At 32.1% G+C, this 15,114-nt stretch overlaps 1 protein-coding gene across 1 annotated transcript in view; it reads right to left on the bottom strand.

The window, feature by feature from the left end:
- LOC114334784 (sodium/potassium-transporting ATPase subunit alpha) overlaps positions 1-15,114 on the bottom strand; it is a 196,377-nt gene that overhangs the window by 94,690 nt on the left and 86,573 nt on the right. The window contains exon 2 of the mRNA XM_050652786.1: positions 1,416-1,565. Coding sequence (XP_050508743.1) covers positions 1,416-1,565 — 150 coding nt within the window. The remainder of the gene's footprint in view (positions 1-1,415; positions 1,566-15,114) is intronic.

Consider the following 15,114-nt stretch of genomic DNA (forward strand, 5'->3'; position numbering starts at 1 on the left):
TTTTCTGTATAAGTCAGGATCCTTACGGTAAGGACTGCCCTATAAGCCAATGTATTGTTGCCCGTATCCCGCCACTAGGAGGTACGTACTTTATTCGGGATACCGTATGTGGCCTAGTGCGGTATGTGCCTATGTGCAGTATGTGGCCTATGTGCAGTATGTGGCATATATATGTGCAGTATGTGGCATATGTGCAGTATGTTGCCTAGTATGATGTTTTTTTAACTTTCACTGCGTTGAAATAATTATCGTTCCTCGTTGAAGTATACGATGTCCATGAAATCTTGAGGATCCTCAGGTAGATCCAAATTTCAAATGCCTTCAGTTTATTTATGGTTAATGTTCTAAGGGTCTACGTTTTAACTGCACAGAGGAAAATCGACCAGATGTAGTTGAGTTTTGAGTTATATTTGAGAATCAAACAGGAGTCTTTTGACTTTTTTCTGGCCTGTTCTATTCTAGATCTTATTTATAAATCAGAATTTAGAGTGCGCTATCTATCCAACATCCCAGGTACTTGAACTTGTTGACCTATTCTAAAACATCTTTTTCATCAAGGTCTTTCAAATCCATAGGAATATTACAATTGCAACATAATCTTTTTATCTTTTTATTTTATGCGGTAGATTACTCATAATTTTAATAGGTATATGTATTTGGTACAGAAAATACCGATTATATTGCTGAAAAAAATTAGAATTGAAAAATCACGCCCCAAACTTTATAAAAATGAAAATGATTCTTTGACTAGAAGGTTTCTGAAGATCTCATTGGTGTATCACATTATGCAAGTTAAAGTGTTAAGAAGAACGAAGAAAGAAAAAGAAGTTGAAAAGACATTAAATATATGGAGAAAAATCGGCATCTTGTGGATCATAATCTAAGGCAAATAAGGGGACAGAAGAAATGTCGGAAGGAAATAACTGTCTTGGTTGAAGAATCGAAGAAAATGAATGAATGCAGTTTAACACAACTTTTTAGGACAGTTGTTGCGAAAGTTGGAGCGCCTATAATGATTGCCAGTCTTTCTAACGGAGGTGGCCTTAAAAGAAGAAGTATTTTTACGGTCCTGTTTCTTTATGTTAATAATTATTGTAGTTATTGGTATTGCATAAATTATCGTAATTCTTGTAAATTTTATTTTTTTTTGCTCTTGTTGATTTTTATGTTATTTATGTGACTTATTCATGCCGAAGACCTGGATTTAATTTAAATGTTATGGTTTTTCTTTATTTACTGACTGTCTATGATTTTTCTTCATTACCTTCTAGCCCCATCTCTTTTATTATTAATTTGCTCAATTATTCTGTTTATCACAATAACAAAATGTCAATTATTTTAGGGTAGTGGTTTAAGCTACCCTTGTAGTTAATTAAAAAATATAAATAATTTATCAAGATTAAACAATTATATACCTTGTGTTAGTGTTTTAATAAACTTAATATATTCAGGCACTTTGTGAGAAGGAGTTAGTTGATTTGGTCCCGTTTTTTGCAGAACGGCGGCTGCTTGTTGTGGAGTCAGTCCATTTTCTTTGTCAGTTTGAAGTTTTCGGCAGAGATCGTCTGAAATAAAAATAAAACTATCAGTAAAATGATATTCCGTCTAATTAATATTAAAATAGGAGAGTAGTAAATAATAAGACATAGAAAAACCTAAACTTTTTGTCCTATTTGTTTTCTTAATTATAATTCTTTGGAATTAGAGTGAAAAATGCCCCCATCAAAAAAGTCCACCGAGTTATAAAAAATATATAAATCCTTTGAAGATCAAGAATACTGCTCTGCTGTCTTTTTAGACATCGCAAAAGCTTTCGACAAAGGTTGGCCCGATAGACTGATTTATAAAATCAGAAAAAGCTTAGCGAACAACATTTCCCTTATCCTGAATCCTACTTTCAAAATAAACACTTCCAAGTAAGACACAAACCAATCAAGACAAAACCACAGCTCTACACCCAATAAGGTTTGGTGTGCCTCGGGGGAGTGTGCTTGATCCTATCCTATAAATCATTTACAGAGCTGATATTCCCACTAGCAAAAATATAACCATTGCAATACATGCAGATGCTACCGCTGTTATAGCATCTCACAAAGATCCTGTTGTTGTTTCTCAAATCCTCTGGATGTTATTTCCTCTTGGCTAAAAATCTGTCGAATTAAAGCAAATGAAATGAAATCTATTCATGTCACCTACATCCTACGAAGAGGCGAATATCCAACTGTGGCTTTAAACGATCAGCTCTTGTAACAAAATGAAGATGCAAAATATCTGGGAATCCATCTGGACCGATGATTAACTTGAAGGACACATATATTTGCTAAAAGAATGCAAGTGGGCTTAAAACTTCGCAAATTATACTGAATGTTAGGTCGTAAATCACAATTAACAGTTACCAATAAATTGCTAATTTATAATGTCGTTCTAAAATCGATATAGAGCTACGGAAATTAATTGTGGGGGACAGCATCATCAAATACCGAAACCCTATAAAAGATTCCAGTAAAAAGTCCTTAGTAAAAAGTAGTATAAAAGTACTTAGGTTTATCGTAAAAGCTCCATGGTAACCAACTAACAGTGTTATTGCTCGAGATCTTAAAATGAAATCTCTCAAAGAAGAAAAAATATCCGACTTCTCCCAGAAGTATGATTAATGTACAGAAATTCACCCCAAGCAACTCATTGGTTAAATCCCTAATGAGACAGTGATCTGCCTAGCACAGTGATCGGCAAAGTGCGGCTCCGGAGCCACATGTGGCTCTTTGGCTCCATAGGTGCGGATCTGGCACAAATATCCACGGAAAGCGCAATAATATTTCCACTAGTAATACCACTAGAGGTCAAATTATTTCCGGAAATTTTTTTGAGATCATGAATATTTTGAAAATTTCCCGAGTCGCAGACGAGGGAAATTTTCTAAAAATATTCATGATCAAAAAAAAAATTTCGGATATTAATTTGACTTCGCGTGATATTTGGTAAGAAAATTCCACACCAAATTTGCATTTGAAAATCCAAAGCTGCATGAACAGTAGGGTGGGCCGAAAAAATATTTTTTATCCGATCGAAACGGGGTAGGTTTTAAAAGTTGCATTTGGGGTCCTAAAAGAAAACTGCAAAATATTTTTGCTGAAAAAAAAATATCTTCAGTCTGCGCATTTGACTTAAAATTTCAGTTTTTTTGGTAAAAAGTAACTTTTTGGAAATAATTTTGTACACTTTAAGAAAGGATATAGAAGAACCGGGTAGCGTTATATGTTTGTTAACACTAATAGAATAACCCCAAACAGTTTCATTTGTCTTATGCAACATCTTCAGTGTGCGCAAGAACCACCAATTTACGTGATTTTAAGGTTAAATACAATATTTTTATACCACTTACCTTTTCTAATATTTGAAGTCTAGTTGTTTTGAAAAGTCTACAGTCAGCTTTTTTCTGTACATTTATCGAGGAAAATATATCATCATTTATGCAACTCTTCGCTAGTTCATAATGAACTATCCAGGACTCACCACGAGGAGGTGGTTGCATGTCGAGTCCCACCCGTGCCCTCCCTTCCACCCTACCATGAGAGCACGTTGTTCTTTTTGCTTAGGCTTTGAACTCTTTCTTAGAGTCAAACTTAGGCCGTATTGCTCTGTCAAATAGTCTAGTTCTGATTATTTCATCGCACACTTGTAGTGCTTATCGTGTGACTTCTTTTACTGCTCTTTCGACAGTTTGAGTATGTGTCGGTAATTTTCCCAGCACACCTTCTGCAATAATATCTGACACGCCGTCAACCAATATTCTGTTGAGGTCCTCTTCTGATAGATGCATGGTAACAGGGGGCTCAGTTGCATCCATAAACTGCCATTCAATTAAATCTACGTATTCTTTGGCAGAAAAATTTATTTTAGGAATTTCAAAAAGTCGAACTCTTTCTCTGTGGTTTTTTCTTCTGGCTTTTAATATTCGTCTGATCGCAAGCTGACGAATGTGTTCCCTGTCATCGGAGAGCATTGGCACAAGCATATTTTCGGGGTGTGCGAAGTACGCATTATTTTGAATGCACTTATGAATCACTTTCTTTTGTTCGTGTGACATATATGATGAAAATTCCAGCATTTTCCAAAGGTTGCTTGAACCATCCTTCAGTTTGTGATTGCATTTGATAGTGAACCAGCTTGGAGCATAACTAAGACAACATATTTGGCTAAATCTTTCAACTGATCTGATGGTGAACTAGATGGAGTACACGATTGGCAGTTATCACCCACCGTGCATGATTCAACTTTCCAGGACTTCTATCCCCAAATCCTGGTAGTGATTCTCCTTTAGTAACTATTCTGCATTATGTCGTATAAATATTTTTGATCCATACTCAAATCTACTTTGTTTAAATCTGGAAGCTGTCGAAAGAGCAGTAAAAGAAGTCACGATCAGCACTACAAGTGTGCGATGAAAAGAAAAGGGATGAAATAATCAGAACTATTTAGACTATTTGACAGAGCAATACGCCCTAATTTTGACTCTAAGAAAGAGTTCAAAGCCTAAGCAAAAAGAACAACGTGCTCTCACGGTTGGGTGGAAGGGAGGGCACAGGTGGGACTCGACATTCAACCACCTCCTCGTGGTGAGTCCTGGGTAGTTCATTATGAACTAGCGAAGAGTTGCATAAATGATGATATTTTCCTCGATAAATGTACAGAAAAAAGCTGACTGTAGACTTTTCAAAACAACTAGACTTCAAATATTAGAAAAGGTAAGTGGTATAAAAATATTGTATTTAACCTTAAAATCACGTAAATTGGTGGTTCTTGCGCACACTGAAGATGTTGCATAAGACAAATGAAACTGTTTTGGGGTTATTCTATTAGTGTTAACAAACATATATAACGCGACCCGGTCATTCTATCTCATTTTTTAATGTGTACACAATTATTTCCAAAAAGTTACTTTTTACCAAAAAAACTGAAATTTTAAGTCAAATGCGCTGAAGATATTTTTTTTTCAGCAAAAATATTTTGCAGTTTTCTTTTAGGACCCCAAATGCAACTTTTAAAACCTACCCCGTTTCGATCGGATAAAAAAATATTTTTTCGGCCCACCCTAATGAACAGATTAATAGCGCGCCATAGCTTTGTCAGCAATTATTTAGGCTTTCAAATTCGTAATTTCTACTCATTGTCGTTGCATGGGAATACCATTTCAAGATAGAAAATAGTATATTCTTCAATTTTACATAAGTTTTGAGTAACTACAAGTGATAGAAAATGAATCAAAACTAAATTATGTAAACAAATAAAAACCAGTCTGTCAAAAATGTTCTGTTATTGTAAACGTCAAAAAATTTCCACTATAATTCGCTGTTGGGTACCCCACGAGCCAAAAATTTCCGATAAAATACCTCCTTTGCCATGGTGATCTGTCAAAATAACGTATTTTGATTGGTTCAAAATTACAGGTGTGGAATTGTCATTTAAAAAAACCTGGTAGGAAAAACATTACCTACATCTTATTCTGTATTATTCAACCGAGTTGGAAATTTTCTCCTTTTAACATTTGCATTAATAGCTTTGAAATATGTCGCACCATCAATGCAAGACTATCACAACTCAAAAATTACCATTTTTCGTTTTTTATGAATCTGTAATGGTAATGGGTAGTCTAACATAATGAAAGAGTATTATAACTCAAATTTTAATATAAGACATTATTAAACAATATTAATGTTAAGTTATGATACTCTTGCATTATGTTAGACCATTGATTATAGACACGGATCCGTGTCTATAATCAATGGTTAGACTACCCATTACAGATTCATAAAAAACAAAAAATGGTAATTTTTGGATTGTGATAGTCTTGCATTGATGGTACGATGTATTTAATAACAACGAGGTATGACGCTCTAATTCGAACGTTTTCGTGTTGAATTAGAAATATTGGAGAAGAAAAAAATGTTCACAACACAAGTCGTCTGCTTTGAATGACTTGGAGAAGGAAGACATGATCATTTTCAACTCTTGGAATAGTATTCCTGATTCTTATGATCAGCTGAAAAAGCTCACGTTTGCTGTTCTTTCCCTTTTTGGTTCTACATATCAACATTTAAAAAAACGTAGTTTGCGCCAAAATTTTTGTAAAAAATACAGTGTTGTAGGAAATAAAACCTTACAAAACGAAAAAAAAAATAGAAGTTTCTAACATGAAAAAACACGTTTTAATTTTTTGGGGGTTATATAGATGGGACTAGGTAGTAGGGCTTTAGTTTTATTTCATATAATAAAAGTTTGCTGAACAAGCAGATTTGGCTCCCAATTTGTTTAAATTGTTGTAATGTTCATATTTGGCTCTTTGGCTAAAACGTTTGCCGATGAGTGCATGATAATATGTAGAAACCTTAACTTGAATTTTAAAGGTTTTTGGTGTAAATGTTTATAACTTTTATTAAAAAATCTTGTCAATAAGAAGTTTCTGCTAATTGCATGTATTTTTGTCAAAAATCAAGAATGGTATAGATTTTAAAAGTTGAAGGTTTTCATTTTGGAGACTTATGTAAAAATAAACTGTGAGAGTATCTGCGTGTATATAGCAAACATAAATTTCCTTGGACTCCGTCCAACAGTTATGCAGTTCTATTTATTAGTGTTTCCAGCAGAGAAATCAAATTAATTGGGTTTTATAAAAGATCCATTTTATTTTACCTACTTATCACAGACCAAGGGGAACCTCCCATATTTTATTTAAACATTATACCAGACTCTTTAAGAATTATAAAGAATTTGGAAATTTAAAATATTTTGTGTTTAAAATATTTGGTGTTTGGTATTTCCTGACCGTGAATTTTCGATACAATAGTGTAAAATTCCTGGATTTATAGGTTGGGATTAATTCAATATTTGCAAACGTTTTTTTATTTAGGGAAAAATGTCGCATTAGGCATATGAAATAAGAGCCTTATAGAAAAAATAATATCATTCTGCTTCTTTCTTACATGTCTGATCGATAAATGTACCCAAATACATAGGTATATTCGTCCACGCCCACAAATTCTGTCTCTAATACATTCTCCACCTCTAATTTTAAAGTGTCCCCTGCTGTTCCTTTCTTCTTTCCTCTCAATTTCCATCTACTTGAATTTATTTATATTCACTTTCAGTCCAATCTTAGCGTTAGCCCGAAACAGTCTTTTTACTGTACTTACCAGTTCTTCTTCATTTCTTCCAATGAGAACAACATCATCAGAATATGCCAAGCATTGGTGCTTTTTGTAGAAAAGAGTTCCGGACCTATTTATCCCACTATCCCTCACAATTTTTTCCAGAACTATAATGAATAACAAAGTGGACAGTGGGTCTCATTGACGAACCGCTTTTTTTCACTTTGAATTCTTCTGAGATTTTACCGTTTTTCTAAGTAACAAAACAAGTACTGTTTATTGATTACAAGGCTATTTACAATACAATAGACAGAAATAAAGTAATGGAAACGCTAAAAGAGTTCCAAATACCAACAAAAATAATAAGATTAGTAAAAATGACACTACTTAATTTTCAAGCTCCTGTATTCGAAAATAACTCACGCTATATACCCCAGGCTGTGGGTGAAAAATAGGTCGCTTTCAGGATATAATTCAGGAATTTTTGAAACCTATCAGGTGTTGTAAAGGACGATGCCAGGAATAACTTCTACTAAAATGTAACCAAAAATATTGTGCGCTTTTTTTTTAATTGCGATTTTCATTTGTTAAATTTGCAATTTTTATTGATTTTTAATTTTGCAGCTTAGGATATTGATTTTAGAGAAAAACTTTTTAATAGAAAGTTGTAGTAAATTAAAAAACCTACAATTTGAGGTACGGTAAGTTTAATTTGGTTAATTGGTTATTGCAAAACAGCCTGCTAAAGGTCCAAAATGACCGTTTTTTACAATTGCATTATTTATTGTACAAATATTTTTTTTTATTTTTTAAAGCTTTAAAATAAAGATCTTTCAATTCCAAACATAAAAAAAATTGTTAAGCCAGATTAACGAATTTGTTGCTTAGATATTATAAATTGTTTATCCCAAGAGGTCGAATATCGAAGGCTATAACTTTTTGAAAAAAAAATCGTAGAGAGTTGGTGAAACATCTAATCTCCTTCTAAAGAGTTATATTTTCATAGTGATGTAAATACATGCGTAAAACATTTTTAAACCTCTAATTTTTGGGTTTGAAAATAAGGGGGCAAATTTCGTTATAAACATTTAGAGCTGAAGCGGCCCTGTACATCCTATGAGTTTTTAACTTACAGATTATTGTTGCTAAAGATGAAACAAAGATTTATAAAAAAATAAAAAATTTCTACGACCAACTGAAGCCGAGATAATTTTTGGGTTTGGAAATAAGGGGTCATATTTCGTTATAAACATTTAGAGCTGAAGCGGCCCTGTACATCCTATGAGTCTCTAACTTACAGATTATTGTTGCTAAAGACAAATCAAAGATTTATCAAAAAATTAAAATTTTCTACAACCAACTGAAGCCGAGATAATTGTTTTTTTTTTCTTAAATCATAGTGCCTTTATTTATAATAATTAAGAAATTATTTTACAGGCATTGACTAAAGAAAGACTTATATTATCTTAAAATAAAAATTATTATAAAATATAATTACATTTAATTATTAAAAATTATTTTTAAAATCGGTGCATTTGCGAGCGGCCGAATTTTGCAAATCGCCCGGCTCGCTTCAAATCCGCGCGGTCGGAAAATTTTTACGTAGCTTGTATTAAATTTGGAGAGAAAACAATTTAATAATATTACCATTATAATATAGAGTCTATTTACCACTGTATTTGTTTTTCTTGATAAACTTTTATATGTGAAATTTCATTTCTTAAAAAATAATATTACAAAAATGATACATATATATGAAATATATAACTATATTTTAATTTTTTCATTGTTATATAAATATAATAATAATAATGTTACTTCTTACTATAATATACAATATAAAACTTTTTCTTCTTGTAGATTTTTCTTGTCTATTCTTTTTGGATTTCACATATAAAAGTTTATCAAGAAAAACAAATACAGTGGTAAATAGACTGTATATCATAATGGTAATATTATTAAATTGTTTTCTGTCAAAATTTAATACAAGTTACGTAAAAATTTTCCGAGCGCGCGGATTTGAAGCGAGCCGGGCGATTTGCAAAATTCGGCCGCTTGCAAAAGCACCGATTTAAAAAATAATTTTTAATAATTAAATGTAATTCTATTTTATAATAATTTTTATTTTAAGATAACATAAGTCTTTCTTTAGTCAATGACTGTAAAATAAATTCTTAATTATTATAAATAAAGGCACTATGATTTAAGAAAAAAAGACAATTATCTCGGCTTCAGTTGGTTGTAGAAAATTTTAATTTTTTTATAAATCTTCGTTTCGTCTTTAGCAACAATAATCTGTAAGTTAGAAACTCATAGGATATACAGGGCCGCCTCAGCTCTAAATGTTTATAACGAAATTTGCCCCCTTATTTTCAAATCCAAAAATTATCTCGGCTTCAATTGGTCGTAGAAATTTTTTATTTTTTTATAAATCTTCGTTTCATCTTCAGCAACAATAATATGTAAGTTAAAAACTCATAGGATGTACAGGGCCGCTTCAGCTCTAAATGTTTATAACGAAATTTGCCCCCTTATTTTCAAATCCAAAAATTAGAGGTTTACAATTGTTTTACGCATTTATTTACATCAGAATATGAAAATATAATTCTTTCAAAGGAGATTGGATGTTTCACTAACTTTCTACGATTTTTTTTCAAAAAGTTATAGCCTTCGACATTTGACCTCCTGGGATAAACAATTTATAATATCTAAGCAACAAATTCGTTAATCTGGCTTTAAATTTTTTTTATGTTTGGAATCGAAAGATCTTCATTTAAAGCTTTAAAAAATAAAAAAAAATTATTTGTACAATAAATAATGCAATTGTAAAAAACGGCCATTTTGGACCTTACGCAGGCTGTTTTGCAATAACCAATTAACCAAATTAAACTTACCGTACCTCAATTTGTAGGTTTTTTAATTTATTACAACTTTCTATTAAAAAGTTTTTCTCTAAAATCAATATCCTAAGCTACAAAATTAAAAATTAATAAAAATTGCAAATTTAACAAATGAAAATCGCAATTAAAAAAAAAGCGCACAATATTTTTGGTTACATTTTAGTAGAAGTTACTCCTGGCATCGTCCTTTACAGCACCTGATAGGTTTCAAAAATTCCTGAATTATATCACGTTTTTTCACCCACAGCCTGGGGTAATATAAAAACACTTTTTAACGGTAAAAGTATTGAGGAAAGTAGAAAATTGATTTTCCATTGTCCTCCATTTATGTTTTCCATTAATGAACCGTGCAAAATCCCTATAACCTACATAATTTGATATTTCACAGGAACGGTCCGAGAAATCAATAATCCCATTAATTTGTGTAAGTATCTATTGTTCTACTCTACAATCTACTGTGACATATTTCTTTTCTAAACAGTATGAAACAACGTATCGCCTACTCTTAGTTAATTAAGGGAAGATAAATTCATTCTCCCAACTTAGGTCAGATAACAAATTAGGTCAGACCATTTATTCATTGTGTTTCCACACCTTAAGTTACTTTGGTATATTGAAAAATCGAATACATATTTATGTTTGTTTTGTTAGCCGATAGTCAAGGAAAAATTCACGTCGAAGCTTTTAATTCTTTTAGGAAATCCTTTACAGCGGAAAAATAAAAAAATCAAAAATATGTAAAGTATAAGAAACAAAAATAAAGAACCGCTAAACGCCATAAAAATTTGTATTTTCACTTTGATGGAAAATAAAATTATTATAGTTTTATTTTTTATTTCCAAAGATTTTTCCATAATGTTTGTTAAATTTGAAGTAAATCGCGCCACAAAAGTGTAACTTTGATGCAGTTTGCATTTTGAAGCTCCTTTTAGTCTAAGAGCTAGGGCCGAAAAAAAATCATCGTCATAAGTAATATGGAGTTTGGCATGTGAAATGTGTCTATTGTATATTGATAATTATGACCCCTTTCATACTGACACCTCAGTGGTTACAGGAAGTAGCAATAAGGGATGAAAGGGGAAAGTTAGTGTATTCTTTAAAGGTTTTCACCTCCTATTTTGATAAACCTCCATTGAATTGCATGAAAATTGGTGACTAGTTAGAGCATAGCCCCAGAAATAAAAATGATTTGGTGCCAACTTGCACTTTTACCCTGGGGGTGGATACCACCCCTCACGGGGGTGAAAACTATTTTATTAAAAATAACCCCACAAATCGATAGAGGGACAAATTATAAGTAACATTTGCTATATCATGCTATTAAAATAAATCAATTCTTTTTGAGTTATTAAAGTTCAAAGATCTTTAAGTATGTTTAAGAGCACATGCGTGAAGTTATAGATGATAAAAAGAACATATTCATTAATTGTATGTTACTAAAATATTATTTCGATATTATAAATTTATCAAAAGTGTATTCGAATAAGTAAAATGTACCCATTATTGGACACCCTCAGTTTCTGGACATATTCAGTTTATATTGATAGAAAAAATTCAATTAAATATCGAAATAATATAAAAATAATACATATTTTACTAACATACAATTAATTAATATGTTCTTTTTATCATCCGTAACTTCACGCATATGCTCTTAAATACACAAATCTTTGATCTTTAATAACTAAAATAGTACTGATTTATTTTAATAACATGATATAACAAATTTTACTTAAAATTTGTCCCTCCATCGATTTGTGGGGTTATTTTTAATAAACTTGTTTTGGGGTCATATTACTTATGACGGTGATTTTTCGGCTCTAGCTCTCCGTCTATTTGTGGCCCGTTTTACTTCAAATTTATCACATATTATGAAAAAAATCTTTCAAAATAAAACTGGAATTTTATTTTCCATCAAATTCAAAATACATTTTTGCGCCACGTAATATTCATATCAGATCTTTTGTAGCTGGAATATTGTATGCGCCACTCATTTTTACGGCGTTTAGCGGTTTTTATATTCTTGTATCAGGAGTTTTCAAAGTTTTTTATAAATTAGATGTATGAACTTAAATGTAATGTTTCTCTATTACACGTTATACATCGTTAGACTTATCTAGAGTTCTCCTACAATCGCTCAGTTATTGGCGCAATTATTTGGTTGACATTTTGCGTAATTGTCCAACAACCAAAATTTTCAAAGTTCATTTTTTCAGTTTTTCTGATATACTGAGCCGTGTGTATGAGAGATCCTAAACACTTAAGCACCATTTGAAAGCTTAACTCAAGCGCTATTGACTTTGTGTATTTGCGGTTTTCTTGTCTCTATTTGAACCTAAGATACATACTTCCACAAAATTTATTACAACTATGTTATTACTACAGCTGTTTCGGCAAAGTGCCTTTCTCAAGTGATATATTTTACAATGTGTTTGCCTTTTTAAGTCTTTAACTGAAGAGGTTGAGGAGTGGGGAGCTGTTTGTCTCGAGTTGGTCATTCAGAATTATATCTGTATTTTTCAATTTATTAATTTCCATTGATTCTAAAAGTGATAGCTTAAGGCCTTTATTTTGAATATGTAGAATTTGAAACCCTTCATTGAAAGAATGATTATGATCTAGAAGGTGAAGTGCGTATGTAGAAGTGTCTGTTTTTCTATTGTTGAAAGCCCTTTTGTGTTCTGCTATCCGTTTGTCAAAAGTTCTGCCAGTTTGACCTATGTAAGTTTTCGGACAGTCACCACAAGTTAGTTTGTACACACCACTCTGTAGTTGCTTTCTCTTTCGGCTTTTATTGTTTTTAATATGTTTGCTTAAGTTGTTGTTAGTTCTGAAAGCTGGTGTTATTCCCTTCTTTTTTATGTATCTGGCTATTTTTTTTGTTATTTTGCCAGTATATGTGAGAGAGCAGAAGGTACTGGGTTCTTTCTGTGGTGGTGGATACACTAATTTCAAGGCTTTCTTATGGAGTTCAAGAAGGGAATAACACCAGCTTTCAGAACTAACAACAACTTAAGCAAACATATTAAAAACAATAAAAGCCGAAAGAGAAAGCAACTACAGAGTGGTGTGTACAAACTAACTTGTGGTGACTGTCCGAAAACTTACATCGGTCAAACTGGCAGAACTTTTGACAAACGGATAGTAGAAAAAAAAAAGGGCTTTCAACAATAGAAAAACAGACACTTCTACATACGCACTTCACCTTCTAGATCATAATCATTCTTTCAATGAAGGGTTTCAAATTCTACGTATTCAAAATAAAGGCCTTAAGCTATCACTTTTAGAATCAATGGAAATTAATAAATTGAAAAATACAGATATAATTCTGAATGACCAACTCGAGACAAACAGCTCCCCACTCCTCAACCTCTTCAGTTAAAGACTTAAAAAGGCAAACACATTGTAAAATATATCACTTGAGAAAGGCACTTTGCCGAAACAGCTGTAGTACTAACATAGTTGTAATAAATTTTGTGGAAGTGTAGAAAAACAAACGTTTTTCAGTGTTTTATTGTGAGATAAAATGAACTTCCATCAAGTAACGGTCGAATCCATCAATTAAGATACATACCCCCAAAATATATGTCATGTTGTACCTACCCAGTCCTATAGCTGGCTTATGGGTAGTCAAAAGTCAAAAACTATACAAATTCTGAATCGGCCCCAACACACCGTCTTAAAACATAGAAAAAAAATTCAGATCGGTCTAACTTTTCCACACACATATAAACGTACAAACATACAAACATACAAACATACCAACATACAAACATACAAACATACCAACATACAAACATACAAACATTTCCCATTTTTAATTAGAAATTGAGTCAAATTTCTGAGCTCGGTAACTTTTGAATGGTATAACCGATTTTCAAAAGTAGACATGAGTTGGAAAGGTAATGATCAATACATCAGAAGTCGCAGAGGTCGGACTAAAATTTTCGAAATTTTTGGGAGTTTTGAAGACGAGAACGAAAAACAGACCCCAAATGAGGAGGGCCCTAAAAATGGATGGTTGACATATCGATTGGCTGGTTTTTTACTAAACTTTAAGATGGGATTTGGCCATTTTTCAATTCAGACAGGTTGACAGAATCGAAAATTTCGCGTATATGTGTATAGTGTCGCATTTAGGGGGGTGTGCACCATAAGAAATATACACTTTCAAAATGGAAAAGTGGAAGGTGTCTATCTAAATCTATATACCCGACTTTTTCATAATATAACGCTTTGTAGTAGGGATCAACAATTGGGTATAAAGAAATTAGATTGGGATTCATGTAGGATGGGGATGTTCAGCAGGAATACACTATTATATCCATCACTAATTTATTGGTTCTAATAATTAAATTTGTTAATACGTAGTATTCATTAACGTACATCTTAGTTGATGAAGGTACGAATAATTGTATTCTACCCAAGGTATCACTCTTAGGCAACCCCAAATCTAACCGATTCCTCCAATCCATTCGCGTCCTCTTTATTTATTGGATAGATATATTTATATACTTTTTTACTTTCTGTGTCAAGTTTAGGTATGATATAATATGTTATTGCTTACTTAGCAGAAATCATCATGCCATTAAAACACACCCCGTTGTGTGTTCGCCGGTAAACAATTGATCATGTGTTTTGATATTTAACATTATATAAATAATAATATCCTAGTGAATTATTTCGTATTAATGATTTTAGAATTATCTGAAATATATTCGTAAGATACTTCAAGTGGGCTTTCATCGAAACATGAGCCTTTAGCTCTTCATACACTCGTAATTACCAATTTGCAGATCTACTAAGCATTTTACTCCTCTTTCGGTCAAAATAGTTTCCGAAAGAGAAATCTCAATTCTTTTGTGAACTATTGTTGTTTTATTAGTACACGTTTTGGAATTCTCTAAAACAAAAAACACAATGATGCAAAAAAGTATTTTTAATCTATTTTAAACTAAATATCTTCGACTTCAATCAAAAGATTTTTATATTAAGTAAGAGTTTTGTGTATTACCAGACAACAGTAATTCTCTCCAGTGGCGCACACCCACACCCTCCTACAAGCGACA

The sequence above is a fragment of the Diabrotica virgifera genome, chromosome 6 (assembly GCF_917563875.1).
Source record: "Diabrotica virgifera virgifera chromosome 6, PGI_DIABVI_V3a".
NCBI lineage: Eukaryota > Metazoa > Arthropoda > Insecta > Coleoptera > Chrysomelidae > Diabrotica > Diabrotica virgifera.